Source organism: Equus quagga, chromosome 14 (assembly GCF_021613505.1).
Source record: "Equus quagga isolate Etosha38 chromosome 14, UCLA_HA_Equagga_1.0, whole genome shotgun sequence".
Lineage (NCBI taxonomy): Eukaryota > Metazoa > Chordata > Mammalia > Perissodactyla > Equidae > Equus > Equus quagga.
The window spans coordinates 19,731,954-19,757,734 of NC_060280.1; the positions used below are offsets into that span (position 1 = coordinate 19,731,954).

At 35.7% G+C, this 25,781-nt stretch overlaps 1 protein-coding gene across 1 annotated transcript; it reads left to right on the forward strand.

The window, feature by feature from the left end:
- On the forward strand, window positions 1–25,281 carry TMEM41B (transmembrane protein 41B). Its single transcript, XM_046685718.1, has 7 exons — window positions 1–307; window positions 10,322–10,439; window positions 12,946–13,074; window positions 19,662–19,755; window positions 20,398–20,502; window positions 21,682–21,820; window positions 23,622–25,281. Exons 1-7 carry the CDS (start codon window positions 187–189, stop codon window positions 23,789–23,791), a joined length of 876 nt encoding a protein of 291 aa, XP_046541674.1. The 5' UTR covers window positions 1–186; the 3' UTR covers window positions 23,792–25,281.
- Window positions 25,282–25,781: the final 500 nt, after the last annotated feature.

The following is a 25,781-nucleotide window of genomic DNA, read 5'->3' on the forward strand; positions in this document are numbered from 1 at the left end:
GTGGGCGATCTAGGTTTTAGCCTAGCGTCGCTGTGCTTGCGGGGCTGAGGTCGTCTTAGGCGAGGCAGTCGCCCCGGAAGTAGCTCTGGCTGTGGCCAGTGGGTGTTTTAAGGACCCTGCGGCCGAGTTGTTGTTGTCAAGGGGTTGCGGCATCACCCCGCTCCCTCCACCTTCCCTGCTGCAGCCATGGCGAAAGGCAGAGTCGCCGAACGATCGCAGACGGGGGCACTCCATACGACCCCTGCGGGGGAGAAGGCAGCGGGGACTCGGGGTCCCACGGCACCGGGCAGGGGAGACCACCTGAAGGGTGAGTAGACCCGGGAACCAGAGCTGGGGTTGGCCCTGAGGCGGGAGTGTGCCGGAAGGGACTCCGGACGGGAAAGGACCCTAGCCCATCCCAGGGACTTGCCAGGGGAACGGGGGCCTGCTGGCACCCAAGGGCGGGAGCAGAGCGAGTGGGAGACCTGCATTTGGGCCGCTGCCCATCACAAGGCCGGACACTTAGCAGGTGCGTCGTAAATTCTTTTTTAGTTGAATTCAGTCGAAAGAAGGAATAACACTGGCTTGTTGACGCCTAGGGAGATGGTAAGGTTGATAATACTGAGGCTAGGGAGAGCTGGAGGGAACTTTAGCATTCCTTGCTTTATTTTTACAGATGAGGAAACTGAAGCCCAGAGTGGATATATAACTTGCAGAGTCACAAAGCCAGATTAGTAAAGTAGTAGTTGAGAGCAAGCGCTTAACTACGTCCGGGTACCACTTCTAGGTGCCAGGAACACTTGGGTTTGAGTCCCTGCTCTACCACTTACTTATGACTTTGGATTTGTTATCTTTCAAAAGCTAAGTGTCTAAACTGTACCGTGGGGATGATGATAATAATAATAGTATCTACTTAGATTGGTGCGTGGATTAAACAAAATAATTCATGGAAAGGATTTAGTGTTATGCTTGGTTTATATGAAATGAGGGATAAATAATCGTCAGCAATTACTGTTAGAGTTAAGATCTCTTATTCTCAAGCTTTTTTTTCCCATTACACCATCCTGACACTTTTCAGGGCTTTAGCTATTTTAAGGAAAAAAGCATACTTAGAAACTAAATACTTTGATTCCATCTTGGCATGGAGTTTTTCATTGCTTCTTAGTAGTTAAAATGAATAAGCTCTTTAAATGCTTTTAAAGCCCATAAAACTTGAAGAAATCCTAGCAAATAGCCATTAAGTTGTCTACAGCTTACACTGATGTGTTCCACCACCAGTGATGGGTAGGAAGAGGGTCTTTTAAGAGTGGCTAGCAACATTGTAACTATAGTCAACAATAAAGTATTGTACACTTAAAAAAATATATATATGGAGATAAAATGTTTAACATTCAGCAGAAATATTTTTTGAATCAAATTTAAGGTATATTAAATTTTAAAAAGAATGTCCAGCAGAGCTTGGTATTTTATTTTCAAATAATTTAAAATGTCTGCAGTCTAATTTGGCTCTGTAAGCTTAATATATTTGGGTATTTTTCCACCTTGTAGACAGTAGAGCCAAATAACTTCAAAAACCCAGAAATGAGTTGTTATCAAAGTATAAATCCACTCTATAGGAACATCGTTTTGAAGATGCTGCTACTGAGAGCGACAATAATCCAAGGGTTTCCTGAAAAAGTGTTTTCCTAATAGGGCACTCCTAAAGATTGTCATTTGGTTTGCAATGGCAGTCAGTTGTTTTATTACCTTTTTTTTTTTTTTACCTAAAGCTGTTCAGAAAATAAAACCTTGAAACTTCCAAAGTGCTTTTACAATTGTTTATTTTGTTATTAGAACAACACATTCAACACAATTATTATTTTTTATTTATTGTATTGAGGTCACATTGGTTTGTAACATTATGTAAATTTCAAGTGCACTTGACTTCAAGTGTATTTTGACTTCTGTATGGACTGCATCATGTTCACCATCAAAAGTCTAGTTGCCATCTGTCACCATACATACATGCTTGTTTATCCCTTTCACCCTCTCCCCACCCCCTTTCTCTATGGTAACCACCAATCTTTTTTCTGTATCTATGTGTTTGTTTATTTTCTACATATGAGTGAAGTCATACGGTAATGTCTTTCTTCATATGGCTTATTTTGCCTAGCATAATACCCTCAAGGTCCATCCATGTTATCGCCAGTTGCACAATTTTGTGTGTTTTTATGGCTGAGTAGTATTCCATAGTATGTACATATACCACATCTTCTTTATCCATTCATCTGTTGATGGGCACTTAGGTTGCTTCCAAGTCGTGGCTATTGTGAATAATGCTGGGGTGAACATAGGAGTGCATATATCTTTTTGAATTAATGTTCTCATGTTCTTTGGATAAATATTCAGAAGTGGAGTGGCTGGATCATATGGTATTTCGATTTTTAATTTTTTGAGAAATCTGCGTACTAGTTTCCATGGTGGCTGTGCCAATTTGCATTCCCACCAGCAGTGTATGAGGATTCCTTTTTCTCCACATCCTCTCCAATGCTTATTTCTTGTCTTTTTAATAATAGCCGTTCTGATGAATGTGAGGTGGTATCTCATTGTAGTTTTGACTTGCATTTCTCTAGTGATTTGTGATGTTGAACATCCTTTCATGTGCCTATTGGCCATCTGTATATCTTCTTTGGAAAAATGCCTGTTTGTATCCTCTGCCCTTTTTTTTTTTTAAAAGATTGGCCCTGAGCTAACATCTGTTGCCGGTCTTTTTTGTCTTCTTCTCCCCAATGCCCCCTAGTACATATTCTAGTTGTGTATTCTAGTTGTGGGTCCTTCTAGCTGTGCTATGTGGGATGCTGCCTCAGCATGGCTTGATGAGCCGTGCTAAGTCTGCACCCAGGGTCTGAACCAGTGAAATCCTGGACTGCCAAAGTGGAGTGCATGAACTCAACCACTTGGCCACGGGGCGGGCCCCCTCTGCCCATTTTTGATTGGGTTGTTTGTTTTTTTGTTGTTGAGTTGTATGAGTTCTTTAAATATTTTGGATATTAACCACTTATCAGATATGTGATTTGCAAATATTATCTCCCAGTTGGTGAGTTGTCTTCATTTTCTTGATAGTTTCCTTTGCTGTGCAGAAGTTTTTTAGTTTGATGTAGTCCCATTTGTTTATTTTTTTTCTTTTGCTTCCCTTGCCTGAGGAGATATGATATTCAAAAAGGTACTGCTAAGACCAATGTCAAAGAGAGTACTGCCTATATTTTCTTCTAGGAGTTTTATGGTTCCATGTCTTACATTCAACTCTTTAACCCATTTTGAGCTAATCTTAACAATTATTTTTACGATGCTGTCAAGTGACTTCTCTGGACTACAAATCTCTAGGAAGACAGAGGGAGGAGATGCGAAGACATGCCTTCATGGAGAAGTCGGATCTAGATTAGTAGAGAGAAGGGAAGGGGATTCTGGGCAGGGGTAACATTACACTTGAAGGTTAGTGTGAAGCTTTGTGTATGTCAATAAAGAGATTAGCTTGTCAGGAGTAGAAGATTTCTGTTGGCTGTGGAAGATAAGGTTGGCCATGGTCAAAATGGTGTCAGTATAGTGGGTTTTAAATGCTAGGCAAAGGAAGTTTTTTGATCCATCCTGTTTCTTAATAATTCCCAGTTTTTTCTTTTTCTTCTCTGCCTCTCTCTTTCTATTTGTCTGTCTCTCTTTAATTAGTGTTAGGAATTCTCTCTGTGGGCAGAAGATTTTGTTGACCCATTACATGATAGAGTTTGGTTACTTGCTGCTGGTACTCCGTGGTGATTAGCAGCTATTTAGCAACTGATTTACCGGGTGATGAAAAACAGTTTTTGTTCCTTGCAGGTGGTTTCTTGGCATTCAAAAAAGGGAAGGTTTTGGAAAAGAGAGAAAAACTTTAGTAACTCTTGATTGAGAAATACGTAACAATAGAACATTCCTGTAAATTCCACGACATTTTAAGTGAATTTGTAGTTTTATTAACTGACACATCCACGTAGCTTTGATAAGTAGTTGTAATTGTGTGTATGTTTGAAATATTTTACACTCTATATGCAGTCTGATACATTTATGGGTTCCTTGCATGACTTTGGTCTCTAGTCTAACATCTGAGCCTTATAGACTGAGGACCACTATGGAGACTTGAGCAAGGCAGTAACACTGCAAGTCTAATTCTTGTGTGATGAGGAAGGGTGAGAGGCAAGAGCTGGAACCACTTAAGAGGGTCTTGACCTAATCTGTGTGCGAGGGTTCATTGGCCGGGGTATTTTCTTTTCTTTTGTGTTGTTTGCCGTGGCTGGTCTGTTTGCTAGCAAGTCATAGAAGTTCCCCATTTTGATTTAAGAGAACTTCTAGGACCGTGTTTTTCAATATATAGATCCTTACCCTTGTGAGTGGTGTGAAATCAATTTGATGGATTGATGGAGCTGTTTGAAAAAATGGAACAGAAAATAGAGTGCTTTGCATATAGTAGGGGGTAAGTATTGTTTCTTTGAATTTTATTTTTCAGTTATATAGATTTTGTGTGTACCAGATCATGATATAAAATACATTGCTTATTGTGGAATGCAGCCAAAACTGTTTGAGAAATGCTGTCTTGAAGTTGGTTTTACTGCGTTTAGAAGGCAGTATCGTTTGAATTTGGATAATAAATCCATCTCAGATGCCTGTTCTAGATCCTGCCTTGCTGTTTGGTTCATCAAATACTCTGAGCATCTGCTATGAGCAAGGTACCGGCTTAGAGGACGAAGGCAGCTCCAATTACTGATAACTGGGAACTAAGACAAAAATTGGCTGCTGGATATCAGCCAGAGTATTAGTGTGATATGTTGATGCCAGTCTTAACCCAAATGTTATGTATCAGGATTCTTTTGCCTATAATCAATAGATAACACAATTGAAACCCTTGCTGAAAGGAAGTTTATTGGATCATATAACTAAAAAGTTGGGAGATTAAGTGGGATTCACTGGCTCCATTCTGGAACCAGTGGCTCACTGATATCATCAAGATTAGATTTCTTTCATATCTTGGTTTGCTTACTTGATGTCAGCTTTCCCTTAAGCTTGATTCCTCTTGAAAGTCCAGGTGAGCTAAATCCTTCCTTGATAATTTTGAGAATCTTCTCCCTAGCATTACCAATAAAAGTCTAGATATTCACTCTTGATTAGACTGCCTCAGATCAAATGCTTATCCCTGAACCTATCACTGTTAGCAGAAGGTAACGATAACCTGACTGGCTCAGCCTGATTCATGTTTCACACCTAAAAAAGGGAGTAGGAATGAAGTTAAGTCAGTTTTCCCAAAGACATGGATGGATCTCTATGATGGGTCACTCATGATTTTTCTCTATTTGTGCTCAACCATCTTGGTGTAGGAAAGAAGAAAGGGAACTTGTAGTCTGATTTTGGTTTAGATTAGATAGAAAGAGAGGATAAAGATTCCAATCAAAGTACTGCTTCAGGTGATAGAACGTGAAGTTGCTGGGCATGGAAGGAAGAGAAGTGAAGAGCCAACAAAAGGGAGAAAATGGAGGAGTAAGCTCATGAGAGAATAAAGGTGATCAATGAATGGCATATTGGAATTTAAAATGTCCAGGGTAGAGCGATCTCAGGTGATATGAGAACTTAGTGTACCCCTGGAAGTGGGTGGCTAAAGTGAATAGAAATGAATTTTGATGCTGGATGGAGCATCTAAATGGATGATGAATCTTTTAGGATTATGAAGAAGTTTACTATGAGCTTGGTCTCAGCCTTCGGTGAATGGGGCAAGTGCCTGAAGGTGGTTAGATGGTAGTGAGTGAGGTGTGTAGCTTGAGTGGTAGCCGAGTTGCAGGGCATAACCTTAGAGAATGAGCTTATACAAAATTGGTAGTGGTGTTTCCTTCTGCTACCTACAAACATACTTTCTGTGTGTTTGAGTTTAAGAGTTAATTCTTTGTATTTTATAGTTTTGTTAGCTGTTTAAATTTATACTTGATGATACTACCATTTTAGATTATTAATTTTAAAAATTTTGAAATAAAATTTACTTCCAACAGTATTACAGTAGATTCTTGTGACCTTACAAAACGTATTAGAGGCCCTGTAAATTTATGTCCTCAGGAGAGACGGGTCTTTTGCTTCCTGCATGGTAGGATCAAGTAGGTCTAGAAAACACTGAGTGTTGAGAACTAGTGGACTACATGACCAGTAAAAGTCATTCCTGAGATCGTGTAGATGTAAGAAGATTTTGATTTCCAAAAGGTTTTTATATGAAAATAGTAAGAGAAATACGGAGCTACTACAGGGGCATTAAAGTTAAGTTACGGTTCTTCAGGATGGATATATGCATATTAGAAGTTAAAGAAAAGGTACTTGTTAAGGGGGAAGAATTGGGTGAATGGAGAAGAGATAATTCTGAAAGCAAGATCGGGAAGGAAGTGTGTTGGTGTTTAATGCAAAGATAAGGGGAAAGGGACAAGGGAAGATAATTTCGTGAACAGATCTTGAGGTAGAGATTGGGGAGCTCACTAAAGTGTGGAGGCAGTGTCATTGGTTGAGAATAAAAGTCGGTAGAATTAGGGGCCAGCCCCGTGGCTGAGTGGTTAAGTTAGCACGCTCTGCTTTGGCGGCCCAGGGTTTCACCAGTTTGAATCCTGGGCACGGACACGGCACTGCTTGTCAAGCCATGCTGAGGCCGCATCCCACATTCCACAAGTAGAAGGACCCATAACTAAAAATACAAACTATGTACCAGGGGGCTTTGGGATAAAAAGGAAAAATAAAATCTTAAAAAAAAAAAGAAGGTAGAATTAAAGGCTTGAAGAGACTTGAAATAGCCCTTTTGGAGAGTACTGTAAGAGGATTATTGTTTGCCAGTGATAACCTTAATTGAAGATAGAAAAGTATGTGAACTTCTAGGCCAAGGGAACATGATGATCTGACTTTCTCTAACAGTACCTTTGGTCTGGGAGGAGGTTGGAAAGCAGCTGATGGGATAATTCAGATTGGAATTTAGTATCCTGGAAGATCTGGAGGTTAGTGGAATGTATAAAATACTGTTGTGGGTAGCTCTACATGCTAAATAACACGTGTCTGATGCAACCAGAAGGATGCACTTTTTTTTTTTTAAAGATCGGCACCTGAGCTAACATCTGTTGCCAGTCTTCTTTTTTTTTGTTTTTCCTTCTCCCCAAAGCCCCTCAGTACATGGTTGTATATTCTAGCTGCAGCTCCTTCTGGTTGTGCTATGTGGGACACCACCTCATCATGGCTTGATGAATGGTGCCATGTCTGCGCCCAGGATCCGAACTAGCGAAACCATGGGCCGCCGAAGTGGAGCACATGAACTTAACCACTCGGCTACAGGGCCGGCCCCAGGATGCACATTATAAATATATATGCTGCACATTTAGATGTAGAATTAGCACTAAAACAATATTTTTAACTTCTATCTCTGTTTGGAACTCTAAATGAATTATGTTCTAGTCTCTGGATTTATGAGAGTTATACTCAAGAAGAATTGTTGAATCATAATAGCCAACACTCTATATGTTTATGTGAAAGAAGGGAGAGCTTCAAAATTGAATGTCACTTAGTTTTATTGCATTCTTATCGTTGTTTTCTTGTGTTACTGTTCAACACAATGCTTGGAAAAGTTTACCTAATTTTAGAGAGTGAAGAGCTTAGGTAGCAAGTTAAACCCAGAGGTTAATTTTGTTCAGATGTTAATATATTTCAGCATCCAACTGTAAGACAAGTAGCAATCAGAGAGATGTGAATTCAAAGAACAGTCAGGGCTGTGTTCTGTAGTCTAGTCGAAGATTGTCTGACACCTTTCTCCCCTCTGACCTCTTACTTAGGACGGGTGAATTAATAATGGGAAAAAAAAATTATAGTTTAATCTTGGAGCTAGCATGCTAAATGTCTTATTTAATTTTTGATTTAAGAAGACTGTATTACCTGTTGAAGTCTTTAAAAATGTATTTAGCTACAGTACAAGTTAGCAGGCTGTACACTGTTCTCGTCTTTTAGTCTTCAACTGAATTTCTACCTGCTCTGTCAATCTTGCCTGCATCACTCCAGCCCAGTAATCTTGCTTTCTTATAAACTCAAAGGCCCTTTGTACTCTTCCTTGGGAGTCTAGCTAATGAAGGTATCAGTTTCTTAGGAGCAGAGATTGAGCAAAACATTTTGTACGTGATAGATGCTCAGCAGGTAGTCCTAACCAGCTCCACATTTGATTGCATACCTTGCGTGGTTGAAGTCCTAAAGACAAGTTCCAAGAAAGGGGGGGAAATCAGCCCTTTATTCTTAGCAGTAGTTCTTGTGTCCACAAGTATCTATAGGATGAAAAACAAAAAACCAATGGTTTTGAAGAGTTTAAAAGATACCCATAATATTAAATTATTTGTATTAGTCCTTTTGTACTCTGGATCTGATTCTGGCAGGGAAGTAAGTGAAAAGTGAGGGCTGGGCAAGTTAATTCCAGGTAGATTTAAAAGAAGCATATGTGTGGCCGGCCCCGTGGCCGAGTGGTTAAGTTCTCACGCTCCGCCTTCGGCAGCCCAGGGTTTCCCCGGTTCGGATCCTGGGTGTGGATGTGGCAACACTCATCAGGCCACGTTGAGGTGGCATCCCACATGCCACAACTAGGAGGACCCACAACTAAAAATATACAACTACGTACTGGGGGGGTTGGGGGAGAAAAAGCATGGGGGACAAAAAAGAAGATTGGCAACAGCTGTTAGCTCAGGTGCAAAGCTTTAAAAAAAAAGTAGCATACCTTTAAGAAGAAATAGGCCTCTGGAAAAATTATACTATTTATGTGTTAACGTGTCTTTACTTTGATCAGCCTGTACCAAACTATGCCAAAAAAACCCCTCAATATTTGTATACTACCCTTATTCCTTTTTCAGTAGAGTACTTCTTTATTTAATACAGTAGGAAAATAGCCATTTGGGCCTTTGAGCACAGTTTGTGTTTAAATAGGTTCTCTATTTGCAAACGAAAACTGCGTTTTTGGTTGAATTGCTTTAAGTGCACACTGATATTTTTATAACTTTTTGCTAATTGCTTCTTTGTTTCTCTTTTCAGGGTGAGTATATATGGTTTATTAAGTCCTCAAGATATGCATTGAATTAGATATCACAATCAGGGCACAGATATGGGCAGTTAAGCGTTTGTTATCATAAGATTCTGCAGAGACATTTTCATATTTGACCCACCTCAGATGTTTAAAGTCTCTGTTTAGTTCTGCATGCTACTAAAAGGCGTACATACAAATGCATCAGTGAATTAATGAACTAGAGTATTAAGTGGTAGGCATGCCTGGTTTATTACTCCATTGAAAGCATCTTTTGTATTATTTTATGCTCCCATTTCTTCCTGCAGTAAATTTAAAAGTATGATATGAGCAAATAAGTTTCCATTTGTGACTTGGTTTTTGAAGTAAAGTCCTTTTTGAGATTAAGATGAAATATAACAAAGTTAAAATGATAGGGGCTAGTTGGGAGGTGAGGCTGATTAGTGATATGTTTAGATTACAGAAAATCAGAAAAGATAAATGTTTTTACATTTAGTGTTCACATACTAGAACTTGATAAACCTTAATATTATCTTTCAGAAAGCCTGCTTTAACGAACAAGTAAGGATAATTTATACTTAGTATATCAAAGCACTAACCTCAGCAGTTTCTTTCAGCAAAAATTATGAGTTGACTGTAAATGGATATTAACATGGAGATATACTTCACACTATTGGGTTGCTTAGGATTTTTTTTAGTAGCTAGTGCAACCTCCTTTGGGCCTCTGTTTACTTAACCTATAAAATAGGTAGAGTAGGGGGCTGGCCTGGTGGCATAGTTAAGTTCACATGCTCCACTTTGGCGACCTGGGGTTCGTGGGTTCAGATCCTGGGAGCAGACCTACACACTGCTCATCAAGCCATGCTGGAGCATCATCCCACATACAAAATAGTGGAAGATGGGCACAGATGTTAGTTCAGGGCCACTCTTCCTCAAATGAAAAGAGGAGTTTTATATAGATAGAGAAAATTAAAAGTCAGTGATAGCATTTAGAGCAATGCCTATTTTTCCCCTTTGGCTTATCAGCAAATCAGTGCTACAAATTTTGGTGTTCTGTTTTTCATGCTTCTGAAATGGATATGTCCCCCAAAAGTAATATGCCCAGTTAATAAATGTCAAATACAGTAGTTCTTAAAATTTTATGTTACAGTGTTTTGGGTAAAAGCGTGAACAGTTTTTTGGTAGGAAAACCTTTAAGGGAATTGTTTGCTGGCTTGGAATACTATCTTCCTTTGTGTTTATCTTAATTATAGCTTTTTTCTTTCTTTCTTTCAGAAAAAGCCTGTGCAGAAGCTGGGTCAGCAAGAATGTCACTTCTTATATTGGTGTCCATTTTCTTATCTGCAGCTTTTGTTATGTTTTTGGTATATCAAAATTTTCCTCAGCTTAGTGAGTAAGTATACTGAAAGAAACTGAAAATGTCTAGACATTTATAGAGATGAAAGCAGATTAAAAGTTAAACTAATTTTCAGCAACAGAACTGTCACGGTGATTGTGGATCAACTCTCATGGCTTGTGGCAAGTCCATATTGATGCTGCTGTTTAAATGCTTCTTTCCAAGTATGCCTCCTGATTTTCTGAGCAGGGTTTTCCTAGCATTGCTTCTCCTATTAAGGCCTCATCTTTCTAATGGCTTTCACAAGTTTTTTTTTAAATATAACCACATTTAGAAATACAATTTTTATATCATGGTCCTGCCTGTGTACGTGTATCCTCCCCCTCCACTTGCATACATGTATGCATATAAAACTAAGTTAAAGTTTCATGAAATGGGTGTTAGTCTTTGATATTTTCTCAACTATTCTATTTATTTTATTTTATTTTTATTTATTTTATTTTTTTAATTAAGATTATAATAGTTTACAGCCTTGTGAAATTTCAGTTGTACGTTATTGTTAGTCATGTTGTGGGTACACTACTTCACCCTTTGTGGCCTCCCCCCACCTCCCCCTTTCCTCTGGTAACCACCGATCAGTTCTCCTTGTCTGTATGTTAACTTCCACCTATGAGTGGAGTCATATAGAGTTCATCTTTCTCTGTCTGGCTTATTTCGCTTAACATAATACCCTCTCATTTTATTTTTTAATGCTGGGAGTGACCAAATAAATTTATTTTGCAGTCCATAATAGATATTAACCTGCCGTTTGAAAAACACTGATGCTCTTCTCTGCTTTCCCCCCTTTTCCATCCATTTTCTCCCTTCCCACTTTTCCTTGCAATCAATTTTTGTCTGCTTCTATCTATCCATTTCCTTCCCCACCACATCGCTGTCTCCTAGCTCTTTTTCTCTTCCCTGTTTTGTGGAAATGATATGGGCTGAATAGGTACTTTTCACAGTGAGAGGGACCTTATAAAAGACTTGTATAGCTAGTACACGTCCATAGTTCCTTAATCAAAACCTTGGGGGTGAAATGTGTTTCAGGATTTAGAATTTTTCCATTTTAGAAAGATAACATGGAATAAATATGGTATATTATGGAGTACCTCCAGCAGGATCTGGGGCAGCATCCCATAATCAAATATATTGACATTTTTGCAGAGAAATCTGCATCATTAAAGATTATAAATAACATTATATAATTGTGGGTTAGTTTTTGCTGACAAATTATAAAGAACTTTTGGTTTTGAGAGTTTTTTTAATTTTAGGCAAGAGATTATGGACCTGAAACATACTTTAAGAGGGCAAAATATCCCAGGGTTATTTAACCACAATAATACCATTCTTGTGTAATCATAGATTGCATAAGGGACTACTAAAATGTGGTTAGACTTTCAACCAGGGCCAGCCTGACGTGCTAATGGATAACTGTGAAATGTGATTTCAAGATATCTGGAAGTTCCTTTTCGTCCATTAACAATTCCTTATCCTTGAAATTTTATGGTTAAACTTTTTATTTTAATACTTTCATTTCTTACATTAATGTAAATACCTTTAGGATGATAGCATGCTATATTGTTATGTTAATATTAGTATGGTTGAATTTTAGATCCTTTCTGGTTTTGATCAAGGAGTAAGAAGTAAGAGCCGACTGAAAGCAGGAAAGAATATAGAGTGTAGGTTAAGGTTGTCTTTGCTCCCAGTCTGCTCCAAGAATGATAAGATCACTTGTATATAATAATGTGCTATTATAAATCTTTTATATTCTGCTTATTTCTTTCTGTGTGTGTGTGCATGCATTCATGCACATTCCTATCAAGAATTTTTTTAGTTTTTAAATTTATAAATGGAAAAGCTCATTTTAGTTTACTTGCTGTTTTTATAGCACATAAGCAGCATTTTATCATTGTTGTGCAAGGTCAGTCAAATTTTGTCCTATAAACAAATGGGCGCAATATACATTAAACACAAAGGTGATTATTTGAGGTTTTTATAAGCAAGAAGTCATTCAGTTCCAAACAAAGCACCAAATATAAAGTAAAATTAATAGAAAGAAAAAACTGTTTAAGTTTTTATCTGAGCTTTTCCAGAAAAGATGGGAACTGTAAATTCATTAAAATTCATTAAAATTTTTACTTAATTTCAGTTGTAACTGATTATTGACTTTAGCTTATCATGAGGATTACCCAAAATGATGTTAAATATGTTTTAAATATGTTAATGTCACTGGTTCATTTCTTAATTCAAAATTTACGCTAGTGTTGGAACAAATGCTTTTAACCTTTAGAGTCATCCTGAACTTTCATATCTAGATTACACATCTCATGAAATTATATTAAAGCATTAAAAAACAAGTAATTTGCAGACTTTTCAACTTAAAGATTGTGAATTTATGCTTAACTTACAGATCAAGGCGTCAAATCATTTTGGATAAAACTTCATGTTTTGAACTTGACTTTGATATTAATTATCTTGGCAAATTTCTGCTTTAAAATTTTTTACTTTAATTTTATTTCTTTAGAGAAGAAAGAGTGAATATGAAGGTTCCCAGAGATATGGATGATGCCAAGGCTCTAGGAAAAGTTTTATCCAAATATAAGGACACCTTTTATGTACAAGTACTTGTAGCTTATTTTGCTACATATATTTTGTATCCTTTTAACTGAAAATGTTTTCTAGTTTTGTTCAAGAAAAAGGTTTTAAAAGATCTGCTGTTCATTATACATTAATTATTTTTCTTTTTAAAAATTGTTAATGCAGTGTAACAATATTAAATAAAATATTGAAAAATTAGAATGAAAAAAATTCTCACTTTAATCTTATATCTTCAACTCAATTGTTATTTCTGAATGTTTATTACCAATCGTTTTGTATTCTGCTTATTTCACTTATAAACATTTTTCTGTATTATTGAGGATGATTATTTTATTTATCTTATTTAATTTTTATCTTATTAATTGTTTGAATTTAAATAATTATTTTGAATTAATAGTGATCATACAATGTTTTAAAAAGTTTCCTTTTGCTTTGAAGATATAATTTGTACTTAATTTATTGCTTTTCTACATGTTGTGTTACGTATGAATCTTTTTGTTCATGATTTTTTCTTCCTTGTAATTGTCTTCTTTGTAAAAAATCCTGAGGATAATTAGTCAAAGGAATTTTTTTATAGTTCTTAGTATGTATTTCTTTGTTTTATATAAATATATGTTATATTTTAACTAGTCAGGAAAATAACTTTATTCTTTCTATCTATTTTCAAACTGCTTGTGCTACTGGTGATTAATCTTCCAATTTGTGGACTTTAATTTCTGGCTTTTGTATCTTTTATTCTAATCCAACCTATTTTTCAAATCTTTGTTAATGAAAGACATTGTCTCTTGATGTTGTGAAGGTAATCATCCTTTTTAAACCAGCTCTTATTTTGAAAAGGCAAATGAGTTACTTTGTTAATTCTCTCAAACTATTTCCACTCTGGCTTCCTGTTTTATCTCCTGAATTTCTTCTGGTGTGTTGGATTTTTCAAGTGAAACTTTTTCTAGTAAAATTGAATAGCATTTTTTAACTTGGATTTATATTGGATTAGATATTGTATATTTAACATATATATGTGTTCTTCCAGTTACCTCTTTATGCGAATGTTTTGAGTATGTACTTAGACACACTGGACCAATTACTCTTAGCATAAGCAACTTCATGACAAGTACCTTTACAAAAGCTTTTGCTGCTCATACAAACATTACTCCTTGACCCACCTGGTGAGGATACATTTTTATTTAGGTAATGTGCTCTACGTAAGCACTTTGTCATTATCCTCTCTATTTATCATTAGAAACATTGAAATTTGGGGAAAATTTAGAGAATAATTATTATGCTCCTATCTTTGATGGGTCATTTGGGGCAGCTATTCGTGAAATAATTTAATTGTTTGTAAAGTGTTTTGAGAACTCTGTAACTGCTGCCTTTTCTTACTAATTCCATTTTGTCACCCATCTGTGAAAACCATAGTGTTAGGCTTATAGGTTATTTTGCCTTTATAAACTTCAACAGTGAGTTAAAATATTTTCCCCAAATAAGGAACAAATTTGGTTCATCCCTTTCATTTGGCTTTTATAACGTTTTTGTAAACATTTTGTGAACAAGGCATATGGTTTCTATTTACTTTGCAAAGTCCTCTTTTTTGCCCCATTTTGCACCCCCAACTTTGGGAGGGAAACATGGCTGAGGGATAAAGGGGATGCCCACCCATAGGGCTTAGCCAGTTAGCATAAATGAATCTTGACCATCTGTGGGGTAAGAAATGCTGTAGCCTAGTTGTCTTAATGTCCATATGCAAATTAGTAGAAAAGAATAAACTGCCCTATAGAAAGTGAATTGAAAGTATAGGAATGGGTTTATTATTACAAAGTACCTTTGGTTTAAAATTTTTAATTTTAAATAAATTATTGGTTAATATTATTATCAATTCAGCAGGTTTTGTTGCATATTGTTAGTTTGCTTAATAGGTAATTGTAGTGATTGCACATTTCAGATTTTTTTATAACATAATTTGTTAAATACATTTTTTAAATAATTTTCTCTTTACACTTTTGAATCTCAGTGAACAAAAGAGAAAGACTTTATCTTAGCGCATATATCTCTATGCTGTACATATATACATGCATATGTATGTATACGTGTACATGTATATAACACAGTGCTGATCAACAGAAATAGAATGTGAACCACTTGTAATTTTTAAATTTTCTTTGGCTTATTAGAAAAAGTGAAAAGAAACACCTAAAATTAATTTTAATAAAACAGTTTACTTGAACGAGTATATCAAAAATATTATCATTTCAACATGCAATCAACATAAAAATTATTAATGAGATATTTTACATTCTTTTTTTCATGCTAAGTTTTTGAAAAGTATGTTTTTTACACCCATAGCACATCTCAATTCAGTCTGGGTGCATTCCCTTGTCTCCATAGCCGCCTGTGGCTAGTGGCCACTGTTCAACAGTGCGGGACTAGTACCTTCATTGGTAATGCCTAACTTCAAACTCTTATATATAAATTACTTTTTACATTACAGTTACTTATTTTAACCCTAGCATTCATTCATTTAACCAGTTTTTTTAAAGTACTAATTATATGCTAAGTACGAATCTAGTGTTTTGAGCATTCAAAAGCAGAACTGTTTCTGTCTGAAATAATGGGGAATTATGGGTAGAGATACAGCACGGTCATTTTGGACAGTGCAATCCCAGAGCAGAGCTTACAAAGCACAGGGCATAGTTAGAAAGTGATCAGTAGTCAAGTTTAGTTGGAGTGTAAGGCATGAGAAGGTAAAGATTGAGAAGTAAGTTTAGGAAGGTAGGCTAGACACTGCATGCAGATTATAGAGGACTGAGTACCAGGCTAAGGAATTTAGAATATTCATTTGATATTGGGTAGTCACTGAGGACTTTTAAGCTGTGAATGATGTTAAAAGTGTCACCATCATCTCGTTTGTTTCCCTGAGGCTAAAAATCTTAGAGTAACTTAAAATTTTCTTTTATTATGGAAAATTTAAAACATACACAAAAGTAGAGAAAATCATATAATGAACTCCTTCGTACCCATCACCCAGCTTCAGAAATTATTAATATTATGCCAAGCTTGTTCTTGGAAGTTATCTTTGACTTTGTATTTTTGGCCTTTTAGAGAAAAAAAGACTAGGTAGAGGACCATGTTTAGAGTAGGGAAAGGAAGATAACGTTTACTTTGATTTAGGATGTGCTCAGTTTTAAATATTCAGATAGAGGTATCTATACCCAAATGTCAATCAATAGGGGACTGGTTGAATAAACCATGGTAAATCTAAACATGGAAGTACTATATAGCTGTGAAAAAGAATGAGAAGTATCTCTCTATGCAGTTAACACATTACCTCCAGGATATACTGTTAATTGAAAAGAGCAGGTGCAAAATAGTCTAAGGATGCTATGTTTTATCTAAGAAGGGGAGAATATGAGTACACAGGTAAACATACAGGTATTTTGTTATATTTTTTAAAAGAAAGGATATCTTTAAAAAACCAATACAAATGTTTACCTATGGGGAGAGAGATGAAACAAGGGTGGAAGTGAAACTTCTCTAAATATACTTCAATGTGTACATTTGACTTTAGAACCAAGTAAATATTTCACAAAATTATAAAACCGATTAAATCAAAATGAAGAAACAGGAATTTTAAAAATCTAAAGCAACCTCACACCTATTAGTATGGTTTCTATCAAAGAAACAGAAAATAAGTGTTGAAAAGGATCTGGAGAAATTAAAACCTGTGAGCCCTGTTGATGGTAATGTAAAAAGGCGCAGCCGTTGTGGAAAACAGTATGATGTTTCCTCAAAAAATTAAAAGTAGAATTATCGTATGATTTAGCAGTCCCACTTCAGGGTACATACCCAAAAGAATCGAAAGGAGGGTCTTAAAGAGATATTTGCACATGCATGTTCATAGCGGCATTATTCGCAATAGTCAATAGGTGGAAGCGACCCAGGTGCCCTTTAACGGATGAATGGATAAACAAAAGTAGTACATACATATGATGGAGTGTTACTTAGCCTTAAAAAGGAACGAACTTCTGACACATGCTACAACATGGGCGAACCTTGAGGACATTATGCTAAGCAAGATTAGCCGGTCACAAAAAGATACGCTGTGTGATTCCACTTTCATGAAGTACATAGAATAGTCCAATTCATAGAGAATGAACGTAGAAGGATGGTTGTCAGGGGCTGAGGGAGGAGCGAAGGGGGAATGTTGTTGAATGAGTGTAGAGGTTCAGTTTTGCAAGATGAAAGGACTTCTGGAGGTTGTTGCATAACTGTGAAAGAACTTAATGCTACTGAACTGTACAGTTAAAAATGGCTAAAAGGGTAAATTTTATGTTATATTTTACCAAAATTTTTGAAAATTAAAAAAAATCTAAAGCAAAATTAAACAATGAATTTAACAGTATATTGAGTTTGTCAGGATTTGACTATCTAGAGGAATTATTTCAAATTGTCTCCTTGAAAATAGTAATTTGACTATGCATCCCTCCTGGGATAAATCTTAAGGACAAAAAAGATTTGAAAGAAATCTTAAACTATTTTCAGTTATTATATTGCTATGAAGTTTTTAAATGTGTAAAAAATGTTTTAGAATAATACCAATGTATATATTTTATATAGTATATATTTAATAGTATGTAAAGCAAATAGTTAATTATGTTTATAACATTAAGAACCAAGATTTTTAAGTGTAAGGGAAAAGAAATGCAAATCTAAACAGAGCTGGAAAGTTAAGCTCAAATTCCATTCCCAAGCAGAGAGAAGAATGGCTTTGTTAACGCTTACTACAAGCTAACAGACAGAGGAACGAATTAAATCACTCAAAGGGATACAATAGGCACAATTCAAAAAGTGGTGAATTTTACCAATGACTTGGTTTCTTCAACAAATAAATTGCAAGGAAAAAAAGGAACCTGTACTTCAGTGATATAATGAGCAAATACCACGTGTGGACCTTATTTTGATCCTGATTTGTATAAACCAGCTATCTAAGAAAAAAATTATGAGGCATTTGGGAAATGTGAACACAGACTAAATAGATATTTATGATAGTAAGGAATTATAGTTAATTAATGTCTTGATGTGTGACAATGGTATTATGTTAAAAAGAAAAGGAATCCTTATCTTTTTAAAGGTATTAAAGTAGTTGCACATGAAATGATATGTGTGGGATTCGCTTCAAAATAATCCAGTGTAGGGGGTATAGATGAAACAAGATTGGTTGTATGTTAATTGTTGAAGCTGTGTATGGGTATCTAGGGCATCATGATAGCAGTTTCTCTCCTTTCATAGGTGTTTAGAACCTTATTTGAAAAGTTTCAAAGAGCCCTGAAATAATCAAAATTTATTTTTAATTAATTTTTTTTTAATGGAGGCACCCAGTAGACAGATGGAAATTTTGAGACTGGTATTTGATTGGAAAAGTTGAATCAGAGATAGAGAATTCAGAGTTATCAGTATATATGGCCATTTACTTGAAGCCGTATATACTTCTGTATACATGGAAATTGCTGAATTTATCAAAGGAGAGGTAGAGGAGCATGTGGCTAACAGCGCCTTAGAGAAATCCCAGAGTTGAGGGTGAGGAGAAGAAAAAAACTAGAGAAAGAATGATGTGTAATGTAGAAGAAAAGTACAGTTCACTGGAGCTGAGTTTCACACCAGAGGATGTCTAATCCTGTGCAGCTGTCACTAAAAAATGACTGCTGAGAACAAGTCAGAACTCTTGGCTAGGAAGAAGTTTCAGTGGAGTGATGGGTGGGTAAGTCAGGTTGCATATCTTGGTCAAGGAAAGCCTCGGTTTTCTTTAGTTTATAGGCATCTGAATGGGTTTGTCCAGGAGGGATCCTGTGAAAGAGCAAGAAGTTGAGGATGAAAGAATCCAAGAGGAAGAAAGAGGAGATTGACAGGAAAACATGAGCAAAGTGGGAACTAGAGAAAAACAGAGAGGGAGAACGGGTGAAGATAGAGATTTTAAAGTAGAAAGGAGAGATGTTGAGGGAATTCACTCAGTTGGACTGACTCGTAAGTAAATCATGTTGGGGCAAAAAGGGGTCCAGGCCAAAACTGGGAACTAGAGGAAAGTAGAAAAAAGCATAATTGTGTTTTAATAAGATTTGTGATTTTTACTATATTTTGCAACCCCTGTCCTTTTTTTAATGAGTAGTGAATTGAGGTAAATGTGCATACGTTAGGAATAAGTAATTATTATAGCCTCTATTTACCTAGATTTCCACAGAAACCATGTTTCCTGAAAACATCTGGGGTTAAATCCTATGCATTAGAGAAGTATATTGTTTAAAAGACGACTGAAGACCTTTTTCGTTCTCTTTTTTCTTTCTCTTTTCTTCTCCGCTTCCCCCCGAAACTGCCCAGTTCCTCTCTATCCTGGTACATGTTTTCTTTTAGTAACACTCTTATTAGCATTGTATTTATGATAATGTTAGTAAATGGTCAACTTAAAAGTGGTACAACTGAAGGGTCATGTTTTTTAAACTTTTGGATATAATTTTACTATATTTTTAAATACTGGAATATGGATATAATCTTATTAACTTGATAACTTCTGTATTGATGCTTTTTTCTGAAATGTTGGATTTGTCTTTTAAAAATTCCGTTTAATTATGTTTTAATCCTTAACTTAGAAGTTAACAGCTTGCAAACATTTGCTATTCCAGGCTCTATATTTCTCAGTATACTCTCAGGGTTTCTTTATCCCTTTCCACTAGCCTTATTTCTTGTTTGTTTGGTAAGTATATAAAGTGAAATTGGGAGACTAGGAAAAAAGTGGCTTTAGATAGATGATGAGGATGGTGATGGCATCCTAGCCCCAGTAGTCTATGTAAGCGTAAGCTCATTGGTTTTAAGTGGCATTTAATGTTGAAGTATATCTGAGTCCCTCCATAAGGAGATATGATAGTTTTTTCCCTAGAACAAGGGTATCGGAGACTTAATTGCATTTATAGGCTCTGTTTTAGCCTTTCCTTCCTATTGTATTTTGCAATTCAAGTAGTCCAAGATTGTTGGTGGGCACGAGAGGAGTTAAGTCCTGTGGCTGGGGGTGGTGTTTTCAAGCACAGCAATTGAAAGAAAAAAAATTGGCTCTTGAAGTTTTATTCTTAGGCTAAAGGCTAACACTAACTGTTTGGATATAGTCGGTAGGTTCAGTGACAAGTGCCAGTTTGTTTTAGCTGGTCTGATTTTAGTTATAATTTGGTCTGACCGAGGACTAGATCAGATGGGTTCTTGTTCTCTGCACAAGAGTTGTCGTGCGGAGTAATCCCCATACAGCGAAAGCAGTAAACTAGTTGAGCTTTGCCTTAGGTGAATATATCCATGTGAATGAGATGAAAAAAATACAAAATGCTTATGGCTTCTTGATATTTTCTAGTGTTCCGGACTCGGTGCCTCATTCTGCTATATGCTCTCCTATTTAGTTGGGAGGCCAGTTGTATACAAATACCTAACAGAGAAAGCAGTAAAATGGTCACAGCAGGTAAACATGTATTTTTCAATTATTTAATGTAATTCTTTGGCTAATTGGGAGGTCAGTGTGTAGTCCCTATGTAAATTAACTCAGACTCAGGGCTTTAATAAAAATGATCTTTTGACCAAAATAAAATCAAGTGGTAGGCAAATAATGAATTTTAATCATTCCAAATATGAAGTTTTTGTACCTGTAATGGTCATTTTAATTCTTCATTCCTAGTAAGTTCAGTCAGAGCAGAGAAGTCAAAGTGTTGATGTAAAGGCATCCACGTATTTAGACACGTCAGCTATTTTGCATTGATGCCGTGTGCTGTCAGTGGGTCACTGAAACGCTTGTATCGGCCAGCTCCTTTACTGCATTTCATCAGTGGGAACAACTGTTGTCTTCAGTCAGGATCTCCGCAAAGACTGGCAATGAGAAACATAAGCACTTACACAGAGAGGTCTAACAGTATTGCTAAGAAAATCATACTTTTATAAAAAATCAGAAGAAACAGACTTAAATCCCGGAGGAATTTTAGAAATCATCCTTCTTTACCCCTTTGTTTTACAGATTAGGAAATTAAGAGAAACTAAGCATTTTGCCCAAAATCACAATAATTCTTTGTAAAGCAACATGTAGGGAGTATAAACTGTAGTCAGTGCTTTTATTTGATTGGCTAAATATTTCCATATACTTGTTTAATGTCATTTGTCAATAATGAATGTGGTCACTCATATGATGTATATTGTAATAACATAAAATAAAGATTATCTGAATTTTTTTTAATTGAAGGCTAGGTTTATTGATGTGCTGTACTAGTTCTTTACATTGTAGGAAATCAAAGACATTGAAAAATTGGTCACTTGATGTGTATCTTATATCTAGTTATAAGTTTAATTTTGCCAGTTTAGGTTTAAAATGTGGTTGAGCCATATTACCTAGGCTGATTCAGAACCATCTGTAGTGGTGTGACATTTAGCTATGAGCACAATTTTAAAAACTCTCATCTCATGTTATTTAGCTCTGGTAATGAGTAATTTGATAAGTAGTTCATGGTCATTTTCGAGCTCTGTTTTGATCATTTGTGTTGGATAAACTCTAAACTATTGGGGATGAGAATTTGAAATAAGATATTTTATATTAAGCAACTCATTTTCAAGATCAGCCTTATCTTGATCCTGATTTGTTTCTTTCTTATGACAGGTTGAACGTCATAGGGAACATCTCATTAACTACATTATATTTTTGAGAATAACACCGTTTCTGCCTAATTGGTTTATTAATATTACATCTCCTGTGATAAACGTGCCGTTGAAAGTCTTTTTTATTGGCACTTTTCTAGGTAAGGCCTCTGGTTCACACTGTGTTAGACCTCCTTGTGTACATCTCTAACAGTGTCCAGCTGGGCTGGATTTCATGCTCTTTGCAGACATGCCAGCACCATATATAACTTTGGGGCATAGAGTCTGGCTTATGTAAGTAGATGCTGGGAAATGTCTGCTCACTTGTATCGATTTAAATATTTTTGTGTTACTTCTTTTAAAGAAGAGCACATTCTACTGGATCTTTTTTTAATCATACAGGATTAAGCAGGACTTTTAAGCTCCATTCTCTCACTCAGTGGAGAGAAAAAAAAATTAAGGTGCCTTTTTTGAATAATTTTCTCCCTTGTCTTCTAATCACATACTGAAATATTGAACTTTAATTTTCAGTGGAGAATTGATCCTGGTTTTTTTTTTTTATTGACCTCAATTATTTTTAATGAGCATTACCAAGAGTATGGGGAAGGCAAGGATCAACAAAAGGTTCTTGCTTTCAAGGAGCTGCCACTTAATTTTGAAATTAATCAGCGGACATAAAGATTCACTTACATATTTTGTGAAGTCAGGTGGTTCTTTACTAAGAGGACTCTACTTTTCTTTGAAATTTAAGTTGAGTTGTTTTGTCGTTAGTGCCATTGAGTTGATTCCAGCTCCTAGTGACCCTGTGTACAGCAGGGCTGAACTCTGCCCTGTCTTTTTGCACCATCCTCTCACCGTCTTTGCAGAAGTGGGTGGCCAGGTCCTTCTTCCTAGTCTGTCTAGTCTAGAAGCTCTGCTGAAACCTCTCCATCATAGGTGACCGTGTTGGTATTTGAAATACTGGTAGCATAGCTTTCGGCATCACAGCAACACACAGCTGCCACAGTATGACAGATGGGTGATGTGGTTCCCTGTCTGGGAAACGAACCTAGGCTGCAGAAGTGAGAGCGCCGAATCTTGACCACTAGGCCCTCAGGGCTGGCTGTTGAAGTGTTTAAAGACCAACAAAATGAGCATGTTCCTCATGTATTGAGTGTCTGTTAAATTAAAGCCTAAGTTAATACTTAGGAGAATGGACCTTTTGGAAAGAATAATAAAAATCAATTTTTGATTGCTCCTTTTTAAAAACTTCATTGACAAACTTAAAAATCTTAGCAGGGGTAATTGTGGAATTTATAAAATGATGTTACATTCATGGAATCAGAAGAGAATTTTTGTCCCTATCTCCTTATTTTACAAGTTGAAATACCTAAAGATTTAGTTAACTTCAGCTTTGGCTAAAGTAACTTTTCCAGTTTGTTTTGCTTTTTAACAGAATGTGATTGTTCTGCCTATGCTCTTGTATAAACTGCTCTTTTTACTCGTATTTTGAGTATCTTTCTATTTCTGATATCTCCTACCACTTCATTTTTATTTTAAGTATATCCTATTAAAGATGAATGACAGTTCACTTAATCTTATTTTTGAACATTGAGATTGTTTCCAGATTTTTAGTATTACGATGCTTTGATGAACATTCTCGAGACTAAATTTTTGCTCATGTACATTAGTGTTTCCTAAAATTGAAATTGCTAGATCAGAGCACGTTCTTATTTTTAAGGTTGCTGACAAATTTTGTAAAATTATTTTCTGGAAGCTTTTCTTGGGTTTTTTAATTCATTATCATTAAGAGGTGATTATGAAAGTTTGAATTCTTTATATTTCAACTTGAGGGGCTTTAAATTAAAATTTTTCAAAATGGAGATTGTTATATTCTTGCAAGAAATCTTATGTACACTGAAAACTTTAATTTTAAAAAATAATTGATTGTTTTTGCTCTGGTTTTTTTTCCTTTTATTTTAGGTGTCGCACCTCCCTCTTTTGTAGCAATTAAGGCGGGAACAACATTGTACCAGCTCACAACAGCAGGGGAGGCTGTTTCCTGGAACTCAGTATTTGTTCTCATGATTTTGGCTCTGCTTTCTATTCTGCCAGCCATCTTCCAGAAAAAACTAAAGCAGAAATTTGAGTGAAAAATCATCTGGGTTTTAGATTTCCTATCATCATCATCATCTCAGGACTGGCAGGTTTATGTGTTAAAATCACCTCTGTAATTGAAACAAGGAATTTGTAAAATAAAGTTTACTATCATACAGTTAAAATAATGTATTTAAGTGGGAAGGGAGAGAAGAAAGCAAAAATGGAAGTAGATGTACTATGAAGAGTGCTGTCAGTGGTTATGATAGACATCTCTTAAATTACTATTCTAAGGGTAGCTATCCATAATTAGTAGCAGTATAGTAGGAAGTTCTTGACCCAGCTGATTCATTCAATTTAATATCTTTCATGAACTGGCTATACATACTTACCCTTGACTTGATCATTTAATATTTTTCTCTCTTATCCTTTACTAATAGCTAAAATAGAAAAAGCAAATACAAAATACAAAAGCAAAGATTCTAGATATTTAAAAATAGTGTTGCTGTTCTGGCTAATGTTAGCCTCCTTTCAGAGCATAAACTTGAAAACTAAAGCTCTAAAGAGATTTACATTTCTTTTCCCTTTTTACCTTTGAGGTAAGGGATTTGTTTAGAAGTTCATCTCAGTGGACTACTGAATTTGGAAAGGATATCAAGTTATATCTACTTTGTGAATTCTATTTTTGTTTTTTTCTGTTCTAGATTATCATGGATTAGTCTGAAATTTAAAATTCTGACCAGTCTATTTTCATTTTTTCTTCTAGCTTTCACAATGCTTCCACTGTGCATATACAAAATGGCGATTACATGATAAATGTATCATACTGGTGTTGATAATTTATATTCAGATAATATTTTGTTACATAGTTTCCTTTTATCTCAAAAGGGGATCAAAAAGCAAACATTCAAAGTATGCAGTTTTTAGATGTTAGAGTGATTATATGACTTTATATTTTGAAACAGAAGCAGTGGCAGGGTAACACTTAAGTGGTTAAATGTAGTTTATTTGTTCCAATGACTGTAAAATGTACCTCATTTATTTATTAATCTGGTCATTAAAGTATGTATTATGTAATTATCCTTTTTATGCATGATACGCTTATAAGAATGCCTTGTTTTGTTTCTATTGATGGCCTTTTGGTTTGGGGCTGGTTTTGATTAATGCAGTTTCCCAATTTAGTGTTTTTACTTTTTATAACTCAAAGTAAAGTTAACTTCTCACATGATAACTACTATATTTAAACAGTCCTGGAAAAACTAATCAGCTTTTTGCTTCTTGCTTAATGGTAATCCCCTTGATTCCTTGATTCCAGGACACAGCTGATCTAAAGTAAAGTACTCTGTCGGTTTTACCTTCACCAAGACTGTCAAGTTGAAAAGTACTTTACCTGTGGGAGAAATCCTGTTGTGAGAAGTGTGATCATCCTCAAAGCCTGTTTCTACTACATAATGTGGACTAATTATTTTTTCTATCACAGTATTAACGAATGGATTTATTGTAAATACAAAGAAAATATATTAATTAATATACTATTCTTATGTCACTTTGCCTTTTGTGTGAAATTATTTATTGTTATTTCTAGCAAGGTTTTCTTCTTTTCTTATTGACCAGAGGCTGAGTGATAAAGCTTTTGTTATTTTTACAGTTGAACTTACAACATAGCCTTTTTGGACACAGTTCACTAAATATTGCTATATAAAATGTAATTGAGTAAATTTTTATCAAACTTTTAAAAATAAAAGTAAGAGTGTGGACTCAGGAGAAGCCTCACTGTTACTCCAGTGTGTATATATTGTACTTACTCTGTTCTCAGAGTATTTTCCCTGTCTTTATCATTGATTCTTTCCCTTTCCTGATTATTTTTTCTGTTAGAAAACTGTAACTGCCACTTAAGGTGGGATATCTTTTCTTCTCCCAAGAGAATAGCCAGTCTTTCCAGATTCATCATCATTGACTGTCAAGAAAGAACCCTTCAGGCTGTACCCTAAATGCAGTTGGCGGCCTGTATTGACGGGGATCCGCAGACTTGGCCTGATGCCAGAT